Source organism: Salvelinus namaycush, chromosome 3 (genome assembly GCF_016432855.1).
Source record: "Salvelinus namaycush isolate Seneca chromosome 3, SaNama_1.0, whole genome shotgun sequence".
Taxonomy (NCBI): Eukaryota; Metazoa; Chordata; class Actinopteri; order Salmoniformes; family Salmonidae; genus Salvelinus; species Salvelinus namaycush.
This window is the reverse complement of record NC_052309.1, coordinates 75,425,106-75,452,746: the sequence shown is the minus strand read 5'-3', so window position 1 is coordinate 75,452,746 and position 27,641 is coordinate 75,425,106. Positions and strand designations below refer to the sequence as shown.

Here is a 27,641-nt window from a genome sequence, read left to right as displayed (position 1 = left end):
ATTGTGATGAGAAATAGGACTTTGGGACCAGTATGAAAACAGAGGATTTGAATTGATTTCTACCTAGAACAATTCACACCCCCCCCCCCCAAAAAAAAAATGACACTAGGCTGTCTTACACTCTTGCCGACGTCATCCTTGGAAGAGACCAGGTCCTCCATCTCAGCACGGAGCAGCTTGTTGGCGCGGTCCATCTCATCCTTCATGTCAATGAGGGATTCCAGCTCACGGGTCAGAGCCAGGGCCCGGGTCTCCTTTTCCCTGGCCTCAGCCTCAGCCTTGTCCCTCTCCTCAGCATAGCGGCATGAGATGGTCTTCTCCTCAGCCAGCATCTAGAAGTAAAATGGAGGAATGTCATACTATACTTCAAGACCCAGATTTTTCCCTAATAGTTATGGATCTTCAGAATCAACTCTTCCAAGTAGTTTACCCCCCCAGTTTGAGTGAATTGTTGACAGTAACCAGGTTTCCTAGAACCTTTACGCGAGTAAAGTACATGTCTGGTAAATAAAAGATTTTAAAAAAGTGACAACAGGCCTGATGGAAACAGCAAATCTGTCGACAACTCAAAATACACTGGACAAGATGTGATCTTTTTGTGTCTAAAATGAATTATGCGAGAAATGGTGAAACGCCTTTATGCACAAATATTGATATAGTAACCAGCATATCGAAGTAAACTTGGAGTAACACAATGACGTGTGGTCCTCCCACTACGACTCGGGAAAGCATACAGTTTTACTAGGTTAGATGAAATAAGGTGGGATGAATTTCACAGGGTGGTGAAAGTGCATAGTAATGAGCTTGATGCTCCTTTCCAATAAATATTGAGGGTCTTATTCTGGTGACATGGTCGATGCTTGGCTGCCGTTTAACAAATAAAAATCTTAACTCTGTCCATAATAACCTTTTGTAGGCAGCTTACCCGCACTGTATCGGCGAGCTGTTGGCTAAAGCGCCCGTATCAAGGCCAGAGCGGGCACATTCGTTGTAGAACGCCCCCCCCAAAATTAGGACAAAACCAGTAGTACAGTTGAAAATTTCATGAAAACCCATTTAACATAACTTTATTTTTCCCCCCTCGGTACATGGGAATTTACCCACAAAAGTTATTTTTATGTGCACCATGTCATCACGTACAGCCTTTGATTCACAACAAGTCAATTTGATGGAAACATCTCTGCTGGTAAAATGCATATATTGTTTTTATTCAGATTTTTGAATATTTGCATGAAAATCTATCACCAATTGGATGGAAACCTAGCTAGTGTTACTACTAACCTGGTCGAACTTCTTCTGCTTCTTCTCCAGGTTGGTTACGATCTGTCTGAGGTGGTCCTGGTCCACCACCATGTCATCCAGCTCCTGCTGCAGACGAGTCTTGGTCTTGTCCAATTTCTCAAAGGCACTGCACTTCTCCTCCATCCGCTGGCCGAGCCCCTCCAGGTCCCTCTGCAACCTCTTCTTCCCCTCCTCCGCGCTCTCCAGACAGCCCGCCTCCTGCTCAGACTTCTTCTTAATCTCTGCCAACTATAGGGGGACACCGCTTGTCACTCAAACATTGTGGTGCGGTTTATGGTTCTAGTGATGTGTTGAACAAAAACATTCTAATAGCACATTTGCATCAATCCAATGTTAAGGTGTATGTTGCTGTAAGTGTGTGTACCTGAGCCTGCACGGTGAGCAGCTGCTTCTCCACATTCCTCTTGCCCTCCTCCTCCTCCTCCAGCTGTTCTCTCAGAGTGTTCTGTTCATCCTCCAGCTGACGCAGACGAGTGCCCATGGACAGCTTCTGACGAGTCTCCTCCTGGAGCAGCTCCTGTAGGTAGAAGAGAAAGACCGGCACAGTTATAGCAGCTTAATGACTGAGCTTTTACAACCATGACAAAACTAGTGCAATATTGAATACCTGGATCTGTTGTAGTCTATGGAGTACTGTACCTGCACATCCTGCAGCTGAGACCCCACAGCAGAGCAGTCCTTGGACGCTTTGATGGACTTACCCTCCACCTCACTGAGCAAGCCATTGACAGTCTCCAACTCAGCCTGGGGAGGAACACAAGAACCAAAATAGTCATCAACACGGGCCTTACAGCTAGTGTACAGGCCATATGCTCCAAATCGTACCTGAAAGGAAATTAATAGTACTGTACCTGCATCTTGGCCACTCTCTCTGCCAGCTCAATCCTCTGGCGCTCGCTCTCTCCGTGTTTGACCTGTAGCTCTTGGACCTGGCCCTCAGCCTTCTTCCTGCGGTGCTCAGAGTCTCCCTTCCCCTGCATCAGGGTCTGCAGCTCAATGGCCAGCTCGTTACGCTCACTCTCCAGGGCCTGCTTAGTCTTGTCCACCGACACCTTGTTCTGTTAGGGGAGGGGGGACAAAACACCAGGGGTCAGTGCATGTACAGATGCTGTAATACACAGGAATTCTTGAGGGTGTGTGTGTGTGTGTATATATATATATATAAAAATAACTCACTCTCTTGGCCTGCTCCAGTTGCTCGTTGAGCTCGTCAAAGGCCTGGCTATGTTTCAGTCTCATCTCCACCACCTGCTGCTCGTGGACCTTGGCTTCATCCTCTAGAACCTTCTTCAGCTGGTTCACCTCAGTCTCACGCTTTGTCCTGACAGACAGAAGTATAGAAACAAAGGAAAGAGGGAATTGGAAATTGTCAGATTGTGCGCTAAGCTAAATACTGGGAAACAAGGAAAATAAACGAATTTGAGAGTCTGAGAATTGTCAACAACTCATTAAATAATTTTTCTAGAAGGTCAACATGAAGGCATCTAAATAGCATCCACTATGTGTCATCTTATTTCACAATAACCAGTTTCATTGAAACACAGTAGCCTGTTAACTCGAAATGACACAACGACAAGGTTCCAGTTTAACAAAGTTTACTCTACTATATGAACACACTACAAGGTAGCCATTACCCTCAAGGCTAGGTCCAACAACGACAAGACTTCCTGCGCATGCGCACTCGACTGAGTGATAGCCCCGTAATAACAGAAATATAGGGATACTTAAAACCTGAACTTAACAATCTCCCCCTTTTCTTTAAAGACAAAAAAAACATCAACATAATTAAATGTCCAAGTATTATTCAAGATCCCCATTACAAATGGGTTGTGTGACAGTTTTTATTTGTATTACTCAAGCTGCCACTTTCCATTACTGAGAGCCTGTAGGAGCACAAGACCGGATGCTCCCTTTTTAGTCAGACAGTCAGCAAGCTGTTCCTTTGTGGTCGACCACAGAATCCGCTGGATTCTCTGTGCTTGAATAAGTTCCTTGATGCTGCTAATCTCAAAGTCTTTTCTCTGTGACAGACTTGGTTGACTTCACAGCATCAACTAATGAGTAGTTGTCAGTGACACAAACTACAGGTAGGAAGTGCCGTTTTGTCCCACCAGTGATAACCTAGCGAAGAATCACTGAAGACAACTAGTTTCAAAGAGTCATCTTTTCCAACATGCTGAAACTTTAAAGTCACTTGTTGTGATTTCAGTTTACGAACAACTTTGTTTGCCTCATGAATGGTTTGTACAGTGGCGTGTTTTGTGTTAGATGCCAAGTTGCAACCATCAAACCAGGTCTACTCTGTCTCGCAGCCCATAAAATTTGTCCTATCTTTGACCTCAATTGACCAGCTTCAATTCCACAGAGGGGAATTCCTTTGTACGGCTCTTGAAGAATCCATGTGGATGGGTTGAAGATTCTTGATATAGCTCTCCTGTTGCATCAGTATTTTTCCATCAACTGTAATAAACTCTATGCCAACATAACAAAAATGATCATGCTCCTCACGGCCAACCTAGAAAACAGCTTTGAGGTGTGGAATCACAGTTGAAGCAAAGGTCTGTGAGCCACCCCAGATAAAGTCATCAACATGACAGGCAAGTACTCCATTCACATTGCAGTCTTGATCAAGCCAATAGAAGACTGCAGGATCCACTTGTGACATTTTTCCACCTGTATTCAGCATTGTTGCCTTGACTTTGTTGTACCAGTAGAGTGATCCATCTGCCAGTCCATACACACACTTTTTTAGTTTCCACAGTGTTCCTTCACTTTTAGCTTCGGGCGGAGGTCGGATGTGAATGTCCCTTGACAGCTCTGTTCCCTGCAAAAATCCAGATTTGATGTCTATGGAATTAAGTTTCCATTTTTTTTGGCAGATCACTGACATCAGCAATCTGAGTGACTGAGGCACATGTCGGTGAGTCTTCTGGGAGTTCTTTAGCAGCCAGCTCCTCAAAACCTCTAGCCACTAGACGTGCTTTGGGCACTATTCCAGTTAAGGATTCTTTAAGGGTACACACCCACCTTGTTGAGACACACTTTTGGGCAATGTCTTTGACTTCCTCAAACACTCCATTTTTCCTCCAATTACTGAGCTCATCTAGCTTAGCTGAGTCAAATGACACGTCCTTTGTTTCAAGTACATCATCATTTTGAATGTCATTCTGTTTTTCTCGATTTTCCATTGGTTCAATTCTGATATTATCTACAAGTGACAGGTCAGCTGACCCTGTTGTACCAGAAAGTGTAGCTGGTTCAGAGTACTGCAAGTTGTACCAGTTCTGGTGTTTTGCTTTTCCTGCTCGTTCAATGACGGTTGCTGTATGTGGAATACCACTTTCTCTGTCCATGTATTTAACAGTTTGTCCAGTTTTCAGATTGGAACAACCATGTTCTCTTAACACATGTGGCTGTTGTTGAATGTTTTCCTCATTTGAACCCTCAACACTATTACCTGTGGCATGGTTGAAGGTCTCTGCTCCATTTCCTGTGTCAGTTTCAGTGTCCATATCATTGGATGCGACATCTGGTAGGTTTGTGTCTGTTACTGTGTCCTTTTTGTCATTTTCATTAGGAGACTGATTCTCAGCAACAGCCCCTCTATCTTGTTGATCATTTACTTTCCGCAATCTTGAGTGATGCACCCTGACAATCATGCCTCCGTGCCTCACAAATATCACCACACCATCTTGACCAATGACTACTCCCGGTCCTTTCCACTCTTGACAGTCAACTCGTTTGTAGTACACTTTGTTTCCAGTTTCTTACTTCTCATCATCATTATTCCCTGAACTGCTGAGTAACTTCTGAAGTCTGTCAACTGTATCATGTCCAAACTGTTTGTAAAGCTTTAACAAGACTTTGTGTTTTTCTTTAGTGCTCATGTTCTCTGTGACTGTCAGAATTTCCATGTGCTCTGTGTCAGTCAGAATCTCATTTTTGCATGGACTCTGTGTGATGTCTTTGTCTAAAATGTTTACACAATAGTGGCCTGAGGTAGTAAGTTCAAGAGTCACTGGTTGTTTAAACATCACTGCCTTGTCATTTTTTATGTCTAGTACAGCCCCTGCCTTCTTGAGGGAAGCTTTGCTTAATAGTAAGGGGATATCTGTAGGGACCACCTCTGTTTCAATGTGACACTTAGTCTGACCAATTTTTGCTGGTATCTTAACTCTCTTGGTAGAATGGACAATTCTCCCGTCTCCAAATTTGAAAGCTCTGTTGCTTGGTGTGTCAATCATATTTTGTACTTCTTTCATATTTAGTTCACTGACATAGCTATCAAGCCATTTTGCACCACACACTGTCCGTGTACATGCAGTATCAATCACAGCAGATCCCAAGGATTCAACTATAAAAATCTCAGTATCAGAAGCAGATTCATTTGAAAACAGTGTAATGTTACACTGCTCTATCTCTGTGTTTACATTTTCATCTGTTAGTTTAACTTGTTCATTTTTATGAGGACAGTCTTTAACCCAATGGTAAGTGCTTTGACAAATAGCACATTTCGATCTCCTTCCATATTTGTCCAGTGGATTTGTGCCGGGAAATGGCGCCCTCTTCTGGTTGTCTTGAGAACGTGACTTGTTGGCGCCTTTTCTGTGCTGCTCGGTGTAATATGCTGCGTCACTCACTTGCATTCCATCTGTTATTGGCGCGACAGACGTCTTTTCACCAAATATTCTTTTTAGTGCCGACTTCATAGATGCAAAAGTCAGCACAGTACAAGCAGTCAAAGCCAACTGTTTCTCCCTACCATCTAGACAGGCAGTGTCTAGCAACTTGAACCCTAACACTGCATCCGGGAGAACCATGTCGTACTTGCGCATCCTATTGTACCTCTGTTCGAAATCAATGATGTAGTCCGTCATTGCAACCGAAATATCTCTCGTAACACTGTCAAAGTTTGAATATGCCTCGTAGGCACGGTCTTTCTCTTCTTTAAGAAATACAGAATCCAGTGCTGTGATCAAAGTTCCCATACCGTCATCCTTGTTCAAATCCTCAACGGATATTTCCAGTGCTGTATCTCTCGCTCTTCCCTCGAGCGATAATACCACCGCAAGTGCTTGCTTTTTCGCGTCCAGATTAGTAACGCGTGTCCAGATTCCCAGTTCATTTTTCCAACTTTCGTACGACCTCTTCTCGTCGAAGTGAGGTGGCACATTGTAGTTAGAAACCATCCTCTGCTACCAATGTTAACTCGAAATGACACAACGACAAGGTTCCAGTTTAACAAAGTTTACTCTACTATATGAACACACTACAAGGTAGCCATTACACTCAAGGCTAGGTCCAACAACGACAAGACTTCCTGCGCATGCGCACTCTTGACTGAGTGATAGCCCCGTAATAACAGAAATATAGGGATACTTAAAACATGAACTTAACATAGCCGACTACGTAACTGATCTCCTCTGGGTGTCAGTACCTGAGCTCTTGCTGGGCAGCGGTGGAGTCCAGTGTGTCCTCCAGCTCAGTCTTGAGGGCCTCCAGCTCCTCTCCCAGGTCCCTGCGGTTCTTCTCAGCCTTGGTGCGTGCGGCCCTCTCTAGCTCCAGGTCCTCCTGCAGCTCAGACAGCTGGGCTTCCATCTCCCGGATCTTCTTTTGGGCCAAGTTCTTCTGGGCTGCCTCCTCCTCAATCCTGAGGGGAAGAGAGGGAAAATGGAGGGTGTTATAACACGAAAATACAATTTACAGAGTGATCACACTAAAGCCATTATGTATGTATGTGACTGCAGAGATCTTGTAGAGATCCCACCTGGCCAGGGCTGCCTGCAGCTCCTCCTCCTTCTTGGCCAGCTGGGCGCGGAGCTCAGCGATCTGGGCCTGCAGCTCAGCTATCTGGTCAAGGAGATCAGTAGAGTCTCCCTCCAGCTTACGCCGGTTCTTCTCCAGCTCCTGACGGCCCTTCTCCTCCCTGCGCAGGCGGTCTAATAAAGGATAAAGTGTTAAGGAGAAATATAAGCAACTTGGTAAACATGGTGTGTGCTCCACCTACCCTCTAGGTCAGTGATCATGGCCTCGTGTTTGTTCTTGAGTTTCTGAAGGCTCTTGGACTTCTCCTCCTCCTCAGTCAGGTTAGAGGTGAACTCAGAGATACGCTCCTCCATTAGCTTTTTCTCCTGTGGGAGACACAACACAACCAGGAGTTCACAACATAATTGTATCCATCCACACACCTGTCTGCCCATTGGTTGTATACGGACCTTCATGAGTTTGTTGTTCTGGTCTTCAATAACCATGACGTCCTCCTCGATCTTCTTCAGCTTGGAGTCTGTGGTCACCTTCTCCAGCTGCAGCCTCTGCCTGGCAGCCTCCTCCTCATCTAACTGCTGCTCCAGGTCCTACACACATACACAGGAGAGGAAAGAGTTAGTACAGTGTGTACCTGCCATGCTGCACACAAAGTTTGTGTTGGTTTGTGTGTGTGTCCTCACTGTGATGTTCTGCTGCATCTTCTTCTTCTCTGTCTGCAGATGTGTGGCTCTCTCCTCCTCCTCCTCCACTCTGGCCTCCAGGTCATGAAGGATCTCCTCCAGCTCCTGCTTCTTAGCGGCCAGACGGGCTCTCATCTCCTCAGCCTCGGCACACAACTCAGTCTCAGCCTGCAGCTGCTCCTGCAGGGCCTGCTTCTCGGCACTCAACTGGGGGAGACAGACAATATGGTGTTACGGGTTCATGAATGCATTTTCAAGTTAGCTTGAGCAATTATTGTTTCATTATAAAATCAACATGTCACTTCAGGGCTGTTTCAGTGATGGAGGGCCTCCATCTTACCTGGTGCTGTTTGACCTCCATCTCCTGCAGCTGTATCTCAGCATACTCCTGCCTCTCCTTCACCTTGCTCAACTCATCATCCTTGGCCTGCATCTCCTCCTCCTGCCTGCTCACCTGCAGCAGGGGCTTCACCTGGGGGAGAGGGACAGTTCAGAGGAGAAGAGAAAGGCAGTTATACGCCAGTATTCCCCGGGGGTTTGGCTGAGTCGAGTAGCATTGTATAGGAACAACATTAGCATAAGTATAATGTGTACCTTGGTGAAAAGTCTCCACCACTGCCAGTTCCTGAGTTTGAGGTAGGCTGAACAGTTCCTCTGGATCACCTTCATGGCGGTCAGCTGCTGCTGTCTCCTGGCAAAGGACCTGCAGAGCAAGCGGAGAGAGAGCGAGAAACACTTTGGTATCTTCTAAATACAGTTATAAGACATGAATCAGAACGTTTCCACTGCAGCCATATGATAGACAGTTGGAGTCAGGGGGTCTCCTTACTTGCGGGCCACGTAGCCTCTGCACCAGGCCTGGAAGCTGATGATGACGTCAGTGATCTTCATGTCTCTCTCCTCCTCCAGGTGAGCCAGCACTCCAGCCCTGAAGAACACCTTACTCTGACCAATCCTGAACAGGTTGGGATCAAGCTCCAGGCTTTTGATCTGACAGAAGGAGGGTGAGGTATACAATCAGCTAAACTGACAACATTCATCTCTTCATTCTAAATGAGTGACAATGTTCTAGAACAAGATATAATGCCCTTCTCTCTTACCATGAGCACACAGGCCTGTTTGCCATCCATGAAGCCCTTGGGGATGGAGTTGGGAGTGAGGATCTCATACCTTAGAGACAAAAAGTAAATGCATGGATCATCAGTTGGACTCAACTCACTAAAAGCAACATACACAGCATGATGCAACAATAGGAGGTTAAGTTGGGGAACTGGTGAAAATAGACATTTGTATACAGCGACAATGGGAGTGTTTAAGTTACCTCTGTCTGAACTCCTGGAAGACGATACGGTTGGGGAAGCCCTGTCTGCAGATACGGATCCCCTCCAGAACACCATTACACCTCAGCTGGTCCAGAACCAGGTGGGGGTCTAGCTTACCAGCCTGTAAGGGAGGGAAGAAAAGGAACATGTTTAGATATGTAAATAAAAAAAGCTGCCAAGATAACACCACTAGCATAAGCTGTGGGTGCCTATGTTGCGTACTGTGTTTGAGGGCATCTTGAGAGAAACTATTGTTTGGATGTTTTCACTGGTGGAGTTGATCTACTGGTACCTTCTTCTCATGGTTGGGGATGATGCAGCGGACGAAGTTGGGGTTGGTGTTCCTCAGAGTGGCCATGAGCTTGGACAGCTGCTCCTTGTAAAGCTGGCCCACCGTGCGGAACATGCCCTTACGGGTCTTAAAAGCACCAGGCATCTCAGACATCCCTGCAACCTTATCCAGGCCCACGATACGATCCACTGAGAGGGGGAAAACGGAGAAAAGAAAAAGAGGAGAGGAGAAAGGGTGACGTGAGATAGGAGGCTTTCACATTTGAGGATATCCAACCAGGCAAACTCCACACAGTGAAAACAAACCACAACATTAAACACATGAAGCAGAGTATAATGGCGATAGGGGGATCCCATCTCTCCATGTGGGATGGCGAGAGAGATGACTGACGGGTTCAAAACCAGTGATACCACAACACTGGGTGAAAGCAGAGAAGATAAATACAGTAGGAAGGGGGATTTGCGGAATGAGAGGGGTCACAAAATGCCAGTGAAGCGTGGGGGGGAGGAGGGAATCACACTAGAACGAGACGCAACTCGATGCAGTGAGTGAAGGGTGTGTGTGTAGGTAACTGCTTACACTATGCGACCATCTTAATATGTAAATATGTGGTGCGAACCGACATACTATGTGGAAATCAACGTTTGTGACAAACTGTGCATTTGTGGGCATGTTTTTATTGGTGACGACGGAACCAAACCCATGCAGTATATACCCATTGCTGCAGTACCCATGAGCAACACCAGGGGTCCCAAACCACACTATTACACAGAGGGAGAGAAGGAGAGGAGAGTCCAATGAAAGAGCAACAAGTGGTAGATCTCACTGCACACAGAGCTGGGGGGGGGGGGGGCAGTCATTACAACCCCTTGTTAAAAAATAGATCCGATAAATCAACATTGAGCCACAGGGAAAACAGGGTATGAGTACAGGATAAAAACAGGCAGTTGATGCTGAGATGAGGGAAAGGTTCATATTAGTGTGAACAGAAGGATGAGCAGAATTGGAGTAAATAAAGGAGACTGAAATGATGAAAAAGAAAGTCACCTGAATCTGAGTGGAGAAAAGGAAAACGCTGATAAAAATAAGCTCTCTGAGACCTCTGTACCTCTGAGACCCAGTAAGAGGGAGAATAACAGACGAAAATGGGCCATACAGAGGAACAGATGGATAGAAACCAAAACAGAGTGAACGGGTAAGAACAAAGGTCCAGACACCAGACATTGGATACGAGACAAGAGAGAAAAGTGGATATGAGACAGGAAGAGACCCTTCACTGAAAACATAGCAGCAATTCCCAGCATGAAGGTTAATCCACTTAAGTCTGTTCTTCTTTCTGGTTGCTAACTCCATATCATTGGCTGCACTCACCGTCCTTCCACAGTTCAGACACAAACTTGTCAGTGGACTGGTTGAGCAGCGTGGCCACGTTGTCGTTCAGAGGGTCCATGTTCTTCATCAGCCACTCGTCAGCCTTGTAGTCCACCTGAGGAGACGGCACACCATACAGACAATAGTATTACACAAGGTTTGCCTGGTACATGTCCAAAGGCACACAGTTTAAGCAGTCTAAACTTCGTCTTCATTACTGGTCCGTTTACCTTCCCGGCGTAGTGAATGATGCAGAAGTCAGCCTCATCTTTCAGTTTCTTGGGCTTGTGGAACTTGGAGTGGGTGCCTTGCTCCTGCAGGACCTTCTCCACAAAGCTCTTGTCAGTGGCTTTGGGGAACCAGCACTCCTCATCCAAAAGGGCCAGGATACCAGGGGGGCTAGCCTGGGGGAGAGCAGAGAACAAGGCTTACAGGGAGACCAGGGAGCCTGGAGGGGCAGCATAGCATGGGACTGAACTGAAGGAGATGGAGGGAGGAGGAGAGAGAACAGGAGGTGGCAGGTGGAGAGATATGGGAGAAAGGGATGAGACTGTAGGAAGTGAGAGGTTAACCAGGAGTTACATACAGGGAAGGGTGGAGTGAGAAAGGGAGTATACAGTACATGATTAAAGGTAGGGAGATACAAAGGGTCAGAGGGGTAGACTCACAGGCTTCTCAATGAGGTCGATGCAGGGCTGCAGGTCCAGGCCGAAGTCGATGAAGCTCCACTCGATGCCCTCCCTCTGGTACTCCTCCTGCTCCAGGATGAACATGGTGTGGTTGAACAGCTGCTGCAGCTTCTCGTTGGTGTAGTTGATACACAGCTGCTCAAATGAGTTCAGCTAGAGGAGAAAGAGAAAATGTCAGAAAGTGCATTCACCATCATGAACAAATACTAAGAGGCTCAAGTGTCTATTTGTCCCCTTTTCCTAATCTGCAGTGATGTGAAAGAACTAGACAGGTGAAAACAGATTCCCTGTAGGCATCCACCCCCATCTGTCTTTCTAGATAAGAGGAAATGGCGAGAGAAGAGGAAATCACTTTAAACAAATATACCCTCTGGGTCTTACTCAAGACATTGTAATCGCTTTGGTCTCTCTCCAGTTTACCTCAAAGATCTCAAAGCCAGCGATGTCCAGGATGCCGATGAAGGAGGCTCCCTGTCTCTTGGTCTTGTCCAGGGCTTTGTTGATCCTCATCACCAGCCAGCGGAACATCCTCTCGTAGGTGGCCTTGGCCAGGGCCTCCACTGCAAACTCAGCCTGTTCCTGGGTCTGGGCCTTCTGCACGTAGTCCCTGCCCACCTTGATACGGGGGGACAGGATGGCACGGGTGAAGTCTGTCACGCTCATGCCCATCAGGTGGCACACCTTCTGAGCAGCTGTGATAGGGAGGGACGGGGGACAGAGAAACAAGACATAGGGGTGAGAGGGAGGGATCCCCCCAGGGAATAACAGTTTGATGCCTACAGGAGTGCATGAAACCAAAAATAAATCACTTCTAAGCTCGCTTTGAGGCAAGCAACACTGAGGCATGCATGAGAGCATCAGCTGTTCCGGACGACCGTGTGATTACGCAGCCGACGTGAGTAAGACCTTTAAACAGCATTCACAAGGCTGCGGGGCCAGACGGATTACCAGGACGTGTGCTCCGGGCATGTGCTGACCAACTGGCAGGTTTCTTCACTGACACTTTCAACATGTCCCTGATTGAGTCTGTAATAATACCAACATGTTTCAAGCAGACCACCATAGTCCCTGTGCCCAAGAACACGAAGGCAACCTGCCTAAATGACTACAGACCCGTAGCACTCACGTCCGTAGCCATGAAGTGCTTGAAAGGCTGGTAATGGCTAACATCAACACCATTATCCCAGAAACCCTAGACCCACTCCAATTTGCATACCACCAAAACAGATCCACAGATGATGCACTCTATTGCACTCCACACTGCCCTTTCCCATCTGGACAAAAGGAACACCTATGTGAGAAAGCTATTCATTGACTACAGCTCAACTTTCAACACCATAGTACCCTCAAAGCTCATCACTAAGCTAAGGATCCTGGGAACTAAACACCTCCCTCTGCAACTGGATCCTGGACTTCCTGACGGGCCGCCCCCAGGTGCTGAAGGTAGGTAACACATCTGCCACACTGATCCTCAACACTGGAGCCCCCCAGGGGTGCGTGCTCATTCCCCTCCTGTACTCCCTGTTCACCCACAACTGCATGGCCATGCACGACTCCAACACCATCATTAAGTTTGCAGACGACACAACAGTGGTAGGCCTGATTACCGACGACGAGACAGCCTATAGGGAGGAAGTCAGAGACCTGGCCGGGTGGTGCCAGAATGACAACCTATCCCTCAACTTAACCAAGACTAAGGAGATGATTGTGGACTATAGGAAAAGGAGGGCCGAGCACGCCCCCATTCTCATCGACAGGGCTGTAGTGGAGCAGGTTGAGAGCTTCAAGTTCCTTGGTGTCCACAAACTAGAATGGTCCAAACTAGAGGTCGACCGATTAATCGGAATGGCCGATTTAAAGTTTTCATAACAAATCGGTATTTTTGGACACCGATTTGACGATTTAATATATATATATATATTTTTTATTTAACTAGGGAAATTTTGTCCCGTCTCTTGCGTTCCGTGCAAGCAGTCAGGGTATATGCAGCAGTTTGGGCCACCTGGCTCAATGCGAACTGTGTTAAGTCCATTTATTCCTAACAAAGGCCGTAATTAATTTGCCAGAATTGTACATAATTATGACATAACATTGCACAACCTTCAATGTAACAGCAATATTTAGACTTAGGGTTGCCACCCGTTAGATAAAATACGGAACGGTTCTGTATTTCACTGAAAGAATAAACGTTTAGTTATCGAAATGATACTTTCCGGATTTGACCATATTAATGACCAAAGGCTCGTATTTCTGTGTGTTATAATTAAGTCTATGATTTGATATTTGATAGAGCAGTCTGACTGAGCGGTGGTAGGCAGCAGCAGGCTTGTAAGCATTCATTCAAACAGCACTTTCGTGCGTTTGCCAGCAGCTCTTCGCAATTCTTCAAGCATTGCGCTGTTTATGACTTCTAGCCTATCAACTCCCGAGATTAGGCTGGTGTAACCGCTATGAAATGGCTAGCTAGTTAGCGGGGTGCGCGCTAATAGCGTTTCAAACGCTCTGAGACTTGGAGTGGTTGTTCCCCTTGCTCTGCATGGGTAACGCTGCTTCGAGGGTGGCTGTTGTCGATGTGTTCCTGTTTCGAGCCCAGGTAGGGGCGAGGAGAGGGACGGAAGCTATACTGTTACACTGGCAATACTAAAGTGCCTATAAGAACATCCAATAGTCAAAGGTATATGAAATACAAATCGTAGAGAGAGAAATAGTCCTATAATAACTACAACCTAAAACTTCTTACCTGGGAATATTGAAGACTCATGTTAAAAGGAACCACCAGCTTTCATATGTTCTGAGCAAGGAACTTAAACGATAGCTTTTTTACATGGCACATATTGCACTTTTACTTTCTCCAACACTTTGTTTTTGCATTATTTAAAACAAATTGAACATGTTTCATTATCTATTTGAGGCTAAATTTATATTATTTATGTATTATATTAAGTTAAAATAAGTGTTCATTCAGTAGTTGTAATTGTCATTTTCACAAATATATATATATAAATATTTTAAAAAATTAAATCGGCATCGGCTTTTTTTGGTCCTGCAATAATCGGTATCGGCGTTGAAAAAATCATAATCGGTTGACCTCTAGTCCAAACACACAAAGACAGTCGTGAAGAGGGCACGACAAAGCCTATTCCCCCTCGGGAAACTAAAAAGATTTGGCATGGGTCCTGAGATCCTCAAAAGGTTCTACAGCTGCAACATCGAGAGCATCCTGACTGGTTGCATCACTGCCTGGTACGGCAATTGCTCGGCCTCCGACCGCAAGGCACTACAGAGGGTAGTGAGTACGGCCCAGTACATCACTGGGGCTAAGCTGCCTGCCATCCAGGACCTCTATACCAGGCGGTGTCAGTGGAAAGCCCTAAAAATTGTCAAAGACCCCAGCCACCCGTCAGACTTCTCTACTACCACATGGCAAGCGGTACCTGAGTTCCAAGTCTAGGACAAAAAGGCTTCTCAACAGTTTTTACCCCCAAGCCATAAGACTCCTGAACAGGTAATCAAATGGCTACCCGGACTATTTGCACTGTGTGCCCCCCCCAACCCCTCTTTTACGCTGCTGCACTCTGTTATTCATATATGCATAGTCACTTTAACTATACATTCGTGTACATACTACCTCAATTAGCCCAACCAACCACTGCTCCCTGCACATTGGTTAACCAGGCTATCTGTATTGTGTCCCACCACCCACCAACCCCTCTTTTATGCTACTGCTACTCTATGTTCATCATATATGCATAGTCACTTTAACCATATCTCCATGTACATACTACCTCAAATCAGATCGACTAACCGGTGTCTGTATGTAGCCTCCCTACTTTTATAGCCTCGCTACTGTTATTTTTCACTGTTGCTTTTATTTCTTTACTTACCCATTGTTCACCTAATACCTTTTTTGCACTATTGGTTAGAGCCTGTAAGTAAGCATTTCACTGTAAGGTCTACCTACACCTGTTGTATTTGGCTCACGTGACAAATAAACTGGTTTGATTAGATAATTCTGGTGGACCGATAGGTGTATAATCTGCTGGTCAGTAGAGTGTAATTGACAGATACTAGGATCTCCTTTTTAGGATCAAACCAGCCCAAATAAAGGTTTGCTGTACCTGTGTCGTCAGGCATGGAGGCCTGGTCTGAATGGCGCTCCTTCTTAAAGCTCATGTTGCCCAGCTGGAGCACGGAAGACACCACCTTCAGCAGACCTGCATGAGGAGACAAGAGGTTAGAGTCACACCCCCCCAAAATAAACCAGTGAGAGGTTAGTGTGTCCCGTCCTCCCCCTCACCAATCTGCTCGTCCTCTGGAATGCCCATGATCCTAAAGGCCTCCAGGGTCTCGGTGAACAGGTCCTTATCCTGCTGGCCAGGGATGGTCACGTTTCCATTGACCAGGAAGCGGTAGTTGTTGTAGCCCTCCAGACACAGCTCGGCTGAGGGGAGCACAGAGTTATTACATCTGATACGCACAGTTAGCTGTACTTGATAAAGGTGATAACGAAGGAGGCTTACAGCGCAGTTTGTCTCCAGCACCAGTGAGCATGTAATAGAAGACATGGAAGGTCCTCTCGTCTTTGGCCTGGCGGATGGCACGGGACTTCTCCAGCAGGTCTGGTGGTCAGACCGTCAAGGAGCCACTCATTCAGACTGGATTGTGAGCTTCTGCTGGCCGGGCAAGTGTGTGTGACTTATTTGTCTAGTTTACTGTAAAGCCTAACCGAGAGGTGTCTGGAGTTAAACTACACTTCAATCTATAGCCCACAGAATATTTATTTAACTAGGCAAGTCAGTTAAGAACAAATTCTTATTTACAACGACGGCCTACCCCGGCCAGACCCCAACCTGGATGACTCTGGGCCAATTGTGGGCCGCCCTATGGGACTTCCAAACACGGCCGGTTATGATACAGCCTGGATTCGAACCAGGGTGTCTGTAGTTACGCCTCTAGGACTGAGATGCAGTGACTTAGACCGCTGCGCCACTCAGGACCCCAAACTTTTGTATATTTCAAATGAGGGAGTGAATTTCATTGTGGTTAACATAGTATGAAGGATACAGGTTTCAATGTTGGCCCCCACGATGTATCCGTTGACATCGAAGTTAATCCTGATGAATTTTCCCTGGGAGAGAGAGAACATAGTGAATGACTAAGGAAGCAGAAAATACTTGTGCAACAGAAAAATAACAAGCATCACTAAGAGATAAAAATAAAAAAAGTCTTACGAATCGGGAGGAGTTGTCGTTCTTGACAGTCTTGCCGTTTCCAAAGGCCTCCAGGATGGGGTTAGCTTGCAGCAGCTGCTTCTCCAGCTCACCCTAGAGGACAAACACAGAACCTCGCCATCAACCAATGACTTTATCCCATTGGATTCTTTAAACCACCACCTCCTTATAAGGACGCATCTAGATTAGTACAAATTCTATATTGACACTAACAGGACATGCCATTTGTCATTTCTCAGCAGTGGGATCAAACTGAATACCTTTGGTGATTCCAATGGATGATTCATAGTCACGCATTGTGAGAACTACAGTCATCTGCTTTTCATTTACTCTAGTTTCACTTCATTGTGAGGATTTCAGTTGTTTAAACATTTGATTTGTGTTTGGATGTTCCCTTTTTACGCCCAAGTCCATAATTGAATCATAAGATAATTGACACAACTGCATTACCTTACTTATGGAGAAAATAAAACAAACTGCATGCAGACCATTGAATATCACAACACCAAGGAACACATACACAAGTACACAATACCCCCACACACAGCGCAGTGTTAGTGCCCACACCTTGACACCCAATGGATGACCCTGTGGCCCTCATCAGTAACCCTTCACCCAGAGTAACCCCCAGACCCCATGCAGAGAACTGACTGTCAAGATTCACTACACTGACATGAAGTATACACAACCCCTACAGCCAGAAATCTGTACATAGTTCACACTGAGCTCTACTTCAGACTGTTGTTGTACAGGTAAATCCATGCACATGACTCCATCTAAAAGGCCACTACAGTGAATTTCAATTTTAAAATATCTATACATGGACAGGAAAGCCTTCAAGAGTCTGCTACAGCTGAGGCTGTGTCAACATGTGAGGAGCTTGGCGCATATTGGGTTGAAATCACTTCAATCCACACAATAAAAATACATACTCACACTAATATTCTTACATAGCCTAGCAGTTAAGAGGTTGGCCAGTAACCGAAAGGTTGCTGGTTCGAATCCCCAAGCAACTAGGTGTAACATCTGTCAATGTGCCCTTGAGCACGGCACTAACACCAATTGCTCCTGTAACTCTTCCTGGATAAGAATGTCTGCTAAAATGACTCAAATGTTAAAAATGTAGCTGCTATAGTAGTGGCTTTGTCAATGTTATCAATCTGAGGAGCTCGCTGAACCTTTTTCCTGAATCGTCAAGGACAATGTTAGTTTGAAACCAATCCCTAACTTATCCTATACATTACACCACTATGAGGCTTTTAACGGTAGTAAGGAGCAGGGAATAATGGATATGACCGGTATGAAGCATCCCCAGTGAACGAACACACACACAATTAGTCCACTGGCATCACAATGCACACGGCAACTCAGTGAGTTTGTCCAGAGATCTTTAAAATGGTGTGGACAAAGAGTGAGAAATGGAGGGGGAACTGTGAGAGAACGTTGACCAGATCTCTGAACAGACACACTGGAACACACACACAGCAAGCAGACATGGAGTCGTAAACACATCAAGCACACTTCTAGAACCACCAGGGGGAAAACAAAGGATCAACAGCGTTACGCAAAATTCAGCCAGACTTGTCAAACTGCAGAGCTGTTTACTCATTAAATATCTTTAAACTTAGTATTTAAAGAAGATCAAATCAACAATACAAAAAGGATGCGCTCTCAGTTTTGTCTGGCTGAATTCAAATGGCAATTTCCACTTTAATAAAGAACATTCCTTCCTCTGGACTGACACTGGTCATGTGTACACTTCCAAGTGACCCACTAGCCCACCACAGAGCACGCTCCAGCAGCACGGGGGAGGAGGGAGAGACAGCGCAAGAGCCAGGGAGAGGGAGGAAGGGTGTGGAGGAGGAGATCCAGAGATGTGTGATGGGAGAGGAAGGAAGGGGGTGGTGGGGGGGTGAAGGGACAGGGTAACTCACATGTGACAGGAACGAGCTGGTCTGTTGATGGGAAAAGAGAAACACACAACCTCAAAGGAATGATAGATACAGATACTGGTCTGCTTTCAGAAAAGACTGGGCCTCTCTTGAACCCTGTAGTCACAGCTGCATCTATCATAGGGGTGGCCAACTACAGCACTGCAGGGTTACATTTTGTCTCATGGCTTTATAGAGTTGACCGGAGGTCACTGATTCAGCTCAGCCGCTGGAGGAGAAATGTCAACAAAAGGAATTATATAGTCAGTCCACTGTGGTTTAGATATCACACTATGAACCAGCTACTAACGGAGTTTAATCTACATCCTGCAGTGCTACGGTCAGTCTTAAAGAACCAAGACTGGCCAAACCTTATTTAGAGGTACTCTATGGCACCATAGAGCAGTGTGACTGATGTAGAAGCAGCACCTATCCAAGACCTGGAACAATATGGCGATGGCTTGACAATGAAGTAATGTTAAGTACCACTGGCACCACTATTTCTCAAACGCACATACAATCACAGTACAAGTAGTTGAGCATTGAGGACTCGGAAAAGCCTGGTTCCGCGCTGATAAAGGACCATAGGAAACAAGGCCCACGTCAGAGAGTGAGGGAGAGTTCGAGAGCATGGTGAAAAAAAAAAGAAAAAAGGAATAGGGTTAGAGAGAGAAAGAGAGAGGAGAGAGAGAAAGAGAGAGGAGAGAGGAGAAATAGAGAGGAGAGAGGAAGAATATAGAGGAGAGAGAGAAATAGAGAGGAGAGAGAGAAAGAGAGAGGAGAGAGGATAAAGATCAGAGGGAATTATGAGAGAGAGAATAGTAGAGTAAATGAGGACTGACTGACTGACCTGGTCTTTCTTCGTCTTGTGGGAAGAGGCCACATGGGCCAGATACTGAATGACCTTCTTGGTGTTCTCCGTCTTCCCAGCACCAGACTCTCCTCTGTGGAAGAGAAAAGGAGGAAGAGGGGAGGAGGACAGAAGCAAAAAGTAAGGAAGTCAATCAGTTGTCAGCAATATCACAACTAACGCTGTAATATTTCAAGGTCATGTTGAGAGACCAAGATTTGCTGTTCATAGGGTTTTGTGCTCAAGACTCACGTGCAAAGAATGGACTGGTCTTCACGGTCTGTGAAAAGAGGTGGGGCCAAGATTTTTTTTAAAAGGTACATATTTCATGGTTTAAGTTTGGATTGAATAACATGAGGGGACAGTTGAATTCAATAGTTTCTGCTACTATTTGTAGCCCATCATGGGTGCTTGTTGTGCAGAGGAACTTCAGTTCCATTGTCAGAACAACTGAATTATGTTGTTGCCAGCTGGCTTTATATAAAATGTGAATTCTTCAGTGTGGATTTGTTATCGCAGGAACACATGGATCACATTTTTGTCTCTGAAACAGGAAGTGCATTGGTCACACAGGAAATCAATATCCAGCTTCCTGTGAACGGAAAGGGCGATGCCTTTTAACCAACAAGCCAATTAACCATCCCCATGCAAATACTGCATTGTAACTCCCTCCCTCTCTTCTAGTTAAATGATTCCCTTTACTTCAATGGGGGCCAACAATGGACTAACAAGACAAGAGTGAGTGAATGGACAGCCTGACAATGCCAAACAGTACATCAAGATAATGGGTCTGGGAAAGAGTACTGAGAATGTACTGTATGTAGCCTACATCCCCTTACAGACTGACTAATGGCCTTTCCTTGGTTATGGAAGGCAGGAACCCTCAGAAATCAAGGCTAATGCTTCACTATTTAAATGCAGACTTTCAAAGACAAGTCTGCCTGGAGGAGTCTAAACCGATTCATATCTTAAAGACAAATGATCTTACTAAACATGGATGTTAAAATACTACCAATAACCCTTGTATTCAGATGAATGAGTAAATTTGCTAGGTTACTTACTACGATGTTGTGGTAAAACAAGGACCTTCGCTTACCCTGCATCATGCTCCTGTAGGCCGTGTCAGTGATGGCGTATATATGGGGGGGCATTTCATGCCTCTTCTTGCCCTTGTACATATCCACAATCTCTTCTGAGTAGATGGGCAGATTCTTATAGGGGTTTATAACCACACAGAAGAGCCCGGAGTATGTCTGTGATACAAAGAGAAACACTTAATATTAGCTACTGAACATACATGATCTCCTCTATCCATGTCCTGAACCAAGAACACTAGGGATTATACAGTCGGACTTGACTGGTCTTCTTACATTGGATTTTGGCTAGTCTAGAGATGTGATTTCAATTAAAATTCCACTGTAGATGTTAGTGAGAGATTGCAGTAGAATCACTCTGACCTGCCAATGTAATAGTTTAAACTGACTGCATATTATATCACTCTGATGGTCTACAGCCGAAAACAAGACTGGACAGATGTGAATGGGGAAATCATAGTGAACATTATCTTCTGAATCTAACCCTCTCGTCAACACCAGCTCCATACTTTATTTCCCAATCACCTTCCCTGACTACAGCCAGAGGCTGGGCTAGATCAGTCATGTTTCACAATCGCAAAGAGCTTCTACCAAACAGTGACATCATCCGAGGTGATTTCACCCCAGCCCCTCTGTCCCTTTCCATATACCCCTCTAAACCCTCATCTTGGTATGGGCATCTGGAGCATCTCTCCTCCCCACTTCATTTATGTTCAGCCTCCCTCCATATTTCAGTTTCCTTCCCTCTCAGCTACATTCCTGTCCTCCTCATTGCTCCGTGCCCTTGCTTCTGGTCTGGTAGTTGTCTCTGCCTCTCCCAAGAGGGGGGTTTTCAGAAGGGTAGCCGGTCCAGTGGCGCGCAACACGGCAAGACTCAAACCCCAAGAGGACCAGGGTGTGTTGACTTGACCGGGTCAAAGCCCAATGTAGCAGGCACCAAATCACTCCGTCGTGGACAGAGGGATAAATGGCATTATGGGGGAACAATAATTAGAGCACGATTTACATTCCATATCCATTTAATTTCCAGCTCCGCCTGAAACTCAACTGAACAGCTTTACTCTCTGCCCCCCCATTGTGTCCCTCTCTTCTACCCCCCCCCCCCCCAGCAGTACTCCAACCCCAGAAGGAGAGTAAGACAGGGGAGCCAGAAAGGGAGGACTGAACATACTCGTATGTTTGGTAAACAGATTACAGCCTTTCGTTTGGGGTGGCAACCTGCACACAATGGGTCATCTGACACAATGGGCTTAATGGTGGTAATGAGGCTAGGAAGGAGGGCTACCTGGTTTGGAACCAGGCCAAGTCGTGATATGACCAAACAGTGCTTTCGTAACCAGCATTAAGCAAGACCTTGGATAACATCTAAAAAAAAAAGTTTTAATTAAATATTATCAGCTCTCGTATGAGGGGGCAAGAGTGAGTCAGAATTGTTCACATGAACACAGAGTAATGATTGACACTTGTATCATACAATGAGGTGAGGTCCTTCAATGTGCTGTAGTATCAGAATTTATCCTACAGGTTCTACAGGCTGGGAATGTGTTCTTCAGTTCAGTGTGTGCCTGGTGTATAATACTCACGTAGATGAGGCCAGAGTAATATCTCTCCTTGAGGTTGTGCAGCACAGAGGCCTCGTTCAGGCAGGTGAGCTCAGCCATGTCTTCCACCTTGCTGAACTTGGGCGGGTTCATCTTCTGGATGTCATCCTTGTTGACTTTCACCTTCTTGCCAGAGTCTGCCAGCTCCACCAGGCACTCTTCACCTCGCTCCTCCTTCACAGATCCCGCCTCGAAGCCCAGCCGCTCCGACGGCACCCACACCAGCTTCTTGGTGGCCCAGTCTGCCTGGGCCAGCGGGTTGTTGACCATGTTGCGGTCCACGTATAGGAACTTGTCTGCGTCCGTCGCCATGGTTGCTGTGGAAAGAGAGACCCGGAAGTTGGTTAGGGCTAGAAAATAGAGCATTTAGTTGTAGTACCAATTCAATTTAGTTAGACCTCAACCAACAAACAAACCTGATGTAAATGAGCAACAGTCCTGACATATACTGAGCCAAGTAAACAAAGACTTCCCTTAAACTACAAAGCATCATCTTGCATCATCTATCCCCAAAACAATAATGTGGGCACGAAATGTCATTTCACCATCGCGTCAATCTCTATCCGCAATACCCATGGGATTGTTCTGAGCTAAAGACAGCCACTGCCCAGAAAGTTTGTTGGGTTGTGAGTTGATGTCTGTCAGAGAGGTCTGGTCCCTGGCCGTTTGTCTTGATGTAATGTCTGAGGAATGCCGGGGTCACCAATGTTTCCTCTACAACATGGAGTGCTCAGGTTAGGTCTGGTCAACATTAAAACAAACTAATCTCAACGAGGCCCCACGTTTCTGGCAACCACTACGGACGCTAATCAAATTACAGGGCGCACTCCCTCTCCAGCCAAGCAGGCCTCTATCAAAATGTAACTTAGTGCTGTAAAACGTATTTGTGGTAATGTGCAACATGTGCTGACCATCTCATCTAAATACGTGGTTTTGGGAAAGACTTCGTTGATTACATGCTTGGAGGAAAATCTTCAAAACTATTTGCGATTCGCAACGTTCGGTTTCTAGGGATGAGGAGCACGTCAGAGTGGGAGGTTAATTGACTGTTGTACATAATGAGGCCCGAGGAACCTCCCATATTCAAAAACAAAAGTTAGAGAACATTCAAGGGACTTCAAGTCTAAATATTCCCCCCCCAAAAATGGGGTTAAAGGCCTAAACACAATGTTCAGTCTTGAATCTTGTTTACAACGCTCGTGTAAAACACAACCACAATGCCAGAGGTGAGCGACATGACTTGCAGGCCCAAACAGGACCGGCTCACAGCTCATTAACAACATCTCGAAGTCATTGAAGTCAGTTCTATGGTGTAACCCACATGGAGAGACAAGTATTACCAGAATCCAGTGGGGGTGAGGGAAGGGTGTTTCAGAACATTTAGCTATACACAGAGGTAGAGAAAAGGGAAGGCCATTATCTGAACATTCCAACAACGGGAGCGTTGCGCTTTCCCACCACCGCCAGGGTCGTTAGCCTAACACTTTCCTTTACTCCCTAGGGGAGAAATAAAAGTAGACATTTTACAACAACTGGCTCCATTATGTTTACATATTCAATGTTGCAAAACAGCTAACCCTCAAAAGGGTTACAAGTTCAGGAGATTTTTCCACTTTACCATACTTATGAGCTTTGTTTGTTGGCAGAGTTTGTTTGGATAATTTGGAAATGCAATTTGTGAGATTTCTTTTGGGGGGGGGGGGGGGTTACAGGTGGCAAGTTCTCCTACAGTGCCTGCAATCATAAAGCTATTCTTACGAAATAGCACATCATTGAATGTGCGGTTTACTCGCTGTAGAATGGGAAAAATGTATTTTATAGGCATGTTAACCTACACCGGGGGCAATGCAGTCTACTGCACACAAAGGCTAGGGCAAGTAGATGTTTGAGAATGTATCGAGAAAAGCTGTACTGCATTGGATATGGGCATTGCTGACAGAAAGGGTTATGAGAAATACTAAATGGCACATTAACCCTGACCTACGTCAGGCAACCAGGACTGTAGCGCCATTCCTCTCCCTCAGAGCTCTACAGCTGACTTCCATCACTACACCCTCCCCTTCCTCAACTCTTTTTCTCAACCCTTACTTCCCAGTTTCCTGCTTTAGAGTGAGGGACCCCACAAATGAGTCCCCCCGGACCCCTCTCGGTCAGCACCAGTCTCCCTCTCCCCACCACCCCTCTGTTTATCCAGTCTTCCAGGGTCACATTCCTCCCATACTGACCCTTTATCAGAGACAGAGAGAAAAGGAATGCTGCACATTTCTTTCCTCTTACCACCATCAGTCTCTCCTGGTCTTTCCTTCCAGTCCTTCTGCCTCTATTCCCCATCAGTCGAGCCCGGGGGGTTTAAGGGTCGCACACGTCGCAACGAATGTGGAGCTCCCGTTCATCTACTGATCGTTGAGCACGCGGTTGATGTCTGACTGATCACATTTTTGCGCGATTCTACATGTAAAGTATTTTTGGGCAAAGTACTCTCAGCAGGCAAGCGCTATTGGTGTGTTCGAGCCCTTAAACACTCAAAATACATTACCTATCCCTGGTAATGCACCCACAGGCTGTACAGTAGAACAGTTAGACTGTGTGCAGTGGTGAAGCCGGTGGCCTTTAGACAGTCCCTTGACTGTGGCAGGGCCTAACTATCTGCAACGTTGGGCAAACAACCAGCAACCACACCAAGGGGCAGTCTAGTCATTTCCATGCAGGCCTAACACGGTTAATGCCTGACTGCAATAGTTAACTATTGTTTTCCTGCTTGGCAAAAACAAGCAGTGGGGAGTACAGCCTCAACACACCAACACTCTGGGAGTGATTATTATCAGTGTCAGCTAGGCTAATGTGGGCCTGAAGAAAAAAAAAAAACGTGTAGCCTACATGAAAACAAACTCAAACAAGCAGCTCAAACATACACAGGCCATCTGTTGAGTGGATGCAGGATGGGGGCCAGAGAGTTTAGCTTGCATGGTCTACCAGCAAGACATGGATAAGCCAGCAGGATAGGAATATGACCCACTGATAGTGAACAGAGATAACAATGATAAAATGAGACTTCAAAAAGGAGAGCATGCAGCCGTTTTTGACGGCCCTGGGGAGGGAGGCCTGTGCCGTGTCCTATACACGTCGTCTTGACACAGATTAGTCAGTGACGCATCTCCTCCATCCATCTCCTGAGAGCAGCACAGGGCTACATTTATAACCACATCCATTCTTTTCATAGTCATTCTATGGAAGGTGCTCTACATTGAAAAGTGAAGGCAAACCTGAAGTGTGATGGTCAGCCGTTGCCATTGATAGACACTGTACATGGCATTAAGAGAACACTGCCCAGCCTGTACATGGCATTAAGAGAACACTGCCCAGCCTGTACATGGCATTAAGAGAACACTGCCCAGCCTGTACATGGCATTAAGAGAACACTGCCCAGCCTGTACATGGCATTAAGAGAACACTGCCCAGCCTGTACATGGCATTAAGAGAACACTGCCCAGCCTGTACATGGCATTAAGAGAACACTGCCCAGCCTGTACATGGCATTAAGAGAACACTGCCCAGCCTGTACATGGCATTAAGAGAACACTGGGTAGACCCACGTCTTTTATTGTGACTCAGAGTCCCCACCAAAGTCCACAGCTTTCTGTCTGGCCACCAAAGTCCACAGCTTTCTGTCTGGCCACCAAAGTCCACAGCTTTCTGTCTGGCCACCAAAGTCCACAGCTTTCTGTCTGGCCACCAAAGTCCACAGCTTTCTGTCTGGCCACCAAAGTCCACAGCTTTCTGTCTGGCCACCAAAGTCCACAGCTTTCTGTCTGGCCACCAAAGTCCACAGCTTTCTGTCTGGCCACCAAAGTCCACAGCTTTCTGTCTGGCCATGTCTTCACTCAACCTGGGATGCCACTAAGCCTGAAGCCCAGTACTGCGCAGCTGCAAGGCCTCCCCATGTCTTGTCATGTTAAATGCTGTTCAGCTGTACAAACAGACTCATCTATTGAAGGTTGGCTACATTGAGATTAGCCATTCTGGTAGTTACTCATGCAAAGTTACACATTAATGAAAGCGACACGTGGAATACAAGGAAACCAACCCCTCCAACAGTCCCTAAATATTATCGGACCTATGACAATCAATGACTAGACATGTCATTGAAGGCTACGAAAACGACCGCCGACATCTAGGAAGAGTGGTGCTTAGTCAGTGAAGTGGTCTACTATAGAAGCGGAAGCCTGGGCTGAAAAACAAGAGGGAGGGTGGTTTTAGAACCGACGTCACAGAGACAAGAATGTAGGCACAAAGGGAGGAAGTAAGGAGTGTCCTTGTCAACGCCTGGCCGTCTCGTTAAAAGGGACACCAAGGGCTGCTTGCTCTTCAGAGCCATCCCTCCCTCCTTCCCTGCTCCACTCTCATTCCATTCCAGCTCAGTGCCTTCTCACCCAGAGTTATGCTGAGTAGCTGGAAAAGCCAAGGTCTTGACCCTCCATCTCGTCAGTCGGCGACCAAAGGCAACATTTAAAGCCTGACCATATACAATAAGCCTTGTATCCCACCAGCCACATTATAAAGCGGTTAAACAGCCGTGGCCAACTGGCCCTGGTGTATGGCTCCATTGGCTGGAATATTAATACAACTGTTAATACATCCTCCTCTCATATCACATCCTGTCTGTCCCTACTCTAATTCATCAGATGGTCTCTCGTTGGATCCAGTCTAGCATGGTCAGTCTTGTATGCATGTTAAGCTTCAACGGCCTATCCCTCCATCCCTTGCCCTCTGACCTTACCTCTGGCTTTCCTATTCCTCTCCGCTGTCTGGCGCCCTGAGGGAGAGAGTGTGACCGCCAGACGAGGCCAGAGGGCAGGAGAGGTGGAGTGTGTCTAAGTTCATTATGGACTCAGACACCGTCTCTCTGCCTAAAACAGGGGAGGGAGGGGGAGCCGAGGAGAGAGAGGGAAGAGGAAATGACAAAGAGGGAAAACTATTTTGCCATTTGTGGAACTTTGTTGTGTGAATTCTTGCAGAGTGCGCCAGGGGATACCATTGAAACGAGAAGTTCTCAGCCCTCTGCAGACTGTGCAGTAAATTAAGTCCTGGAAACTAACCACACTCCATGACAAACCCTTATCCACTATTTTTCCACATTCCTCACTAGAGATGCACATAAAAACTGGAACTCTAAGCAACCTGTTAGTCTAGCAGCACCATAAAGTGAATAACTGATTTGAACTGTCTAGTTTAGATCAAATAACAGACATTTCCTTTAGAATTATTCTATTAACTGTACTGGTTGACAGCCAGTAGGTGTCAGTCTGACAAACGCATAATGATTTGGGGTCAAAGGGCTGATGAAATGGCTCATATTTCTGTTGTCATTTTGACAGCCATATTGGACACGGTTGGCTTTTTAAATTTGCACCCGCTTGCTGAACAAGCGAAAGCACTTTGGATATTAGATAATGGTTACATAAGCCTTTTAACTGTTGTGAAAGAATGCTGGAGGGAGTCATACATACCTGCT

General features: G+C 46.0%; 1 protein-coding gene across 2 annotated transcripts in view; it reads right to left on the bottom strand.

Annotated features, from left to right (window-relative positions):
* The window catches only part of LOC120038593 (myosin-9-like), a 37,998-nt gene that overhangs the window by 4,358 nt on the left and 5,999 nt on the right, over positions 1-27,641 (bottom strand). The window contains exons 2-32 of one of the 2 annotated variants that reach the window (XM_038984292.1): positions 22,112-22,446; positions 20,531-20,687; positions 19,687-19,714; positions 19,435-19,528; positions 18,588-18,608; positions 16,654-16,746; positions 16,487-16,550; positions 15,943-16,041; positions 15,720-15,863; positions 15,541-15,636; positions 11,843-12,114; positions 11,402-11,575; positions 10,964-11,137; positions 10,734-10,848; positions 9,363-9,550; positions 9,070-9,191; positions 8,849-8,918; positions 8,578-8,738; positions 8,343-8,451; positions 8,089-8,220; positions 7,749-7,955; positions 7,518-7,655; positions 7,310-7,433; positions 7,070-7,241; positions 6,740-6,952; positions 2,479-2,623; positions 2,154-2,360; positions 1,942-2,046; positions 1,667-1,819; positions 1,282-1,530; positions 120-332 (exon numbers count right to left, since the gene is read on the bottom strand). In XM_038984292.1, coding sequence (XP_038840220.1) covers positions 120-332; positions 1,282-1,530; positions 1,667-1,819; positions 1,942-2,046; positions 2,154-2,360; positions 2,479-2,623; positions 6,740-6,952; positions 7,070-7,241; positions 7,310-7,433; positions 7,518-7,655; positions 7,749-7,955; positions 8,089-8,220; positions 8,343-8,451; positions 8,578-8,738; positions 8,849-8,918; positions 9,070-9,191; positions 9,363-9,550; positions 10,734-10,848; positions 10,964-11,137; positions 11,402-11,575; positions 11,843-12,114; positions 15,541-15,636; positions 15,720-15,863; positions 15,943-16,041; positions 16,487-16,550; positions 16,654-16,746; positions 18,588-18,608; positions 19,435-19,528; positions 19,687-19,714; positions 20,531-20,687; positions 22,112-22,441 — 4,569 coding nt within the window. In that variant the 5' untranslated portion in view covers positions 22,442-22,446. The remainder of the gene's footprint in view (positions 1-119; positions 333-1,281; positions 1,531-1,666; positions 1,820-1,941; positions 2,047-2,153; positions 2,361-2,478; positions 2,624-6,739; positions 6,953-7,069; positions 7,242-7,309; positions 7,434-7,517; positions 7,656-7,748; positions 7,956-8,088; positions 8,221-8,342; positions 8,452-8,577; positions 8,739-8,848; positions 8,919-9,069; positions 9,192-9,362; positions 9,551-10,733; positions 10,849-10,963; positions 11,138-11,401; positions 11,576-11,842; positions 12,115-15,540; positions 15,637-15,719; positions 15,864-15,942; positions 16,042-16,486; positions 16,551-16,653; positions 16,747-18,587; positions 18,609-19,434; positions 19,529-19,686; positions 19,715-20,530; positions 20,688-22,111; positions 22,447-27,641) is intronic. The other variant, XM_038984293.1, reaches the window with a different exon arrangement.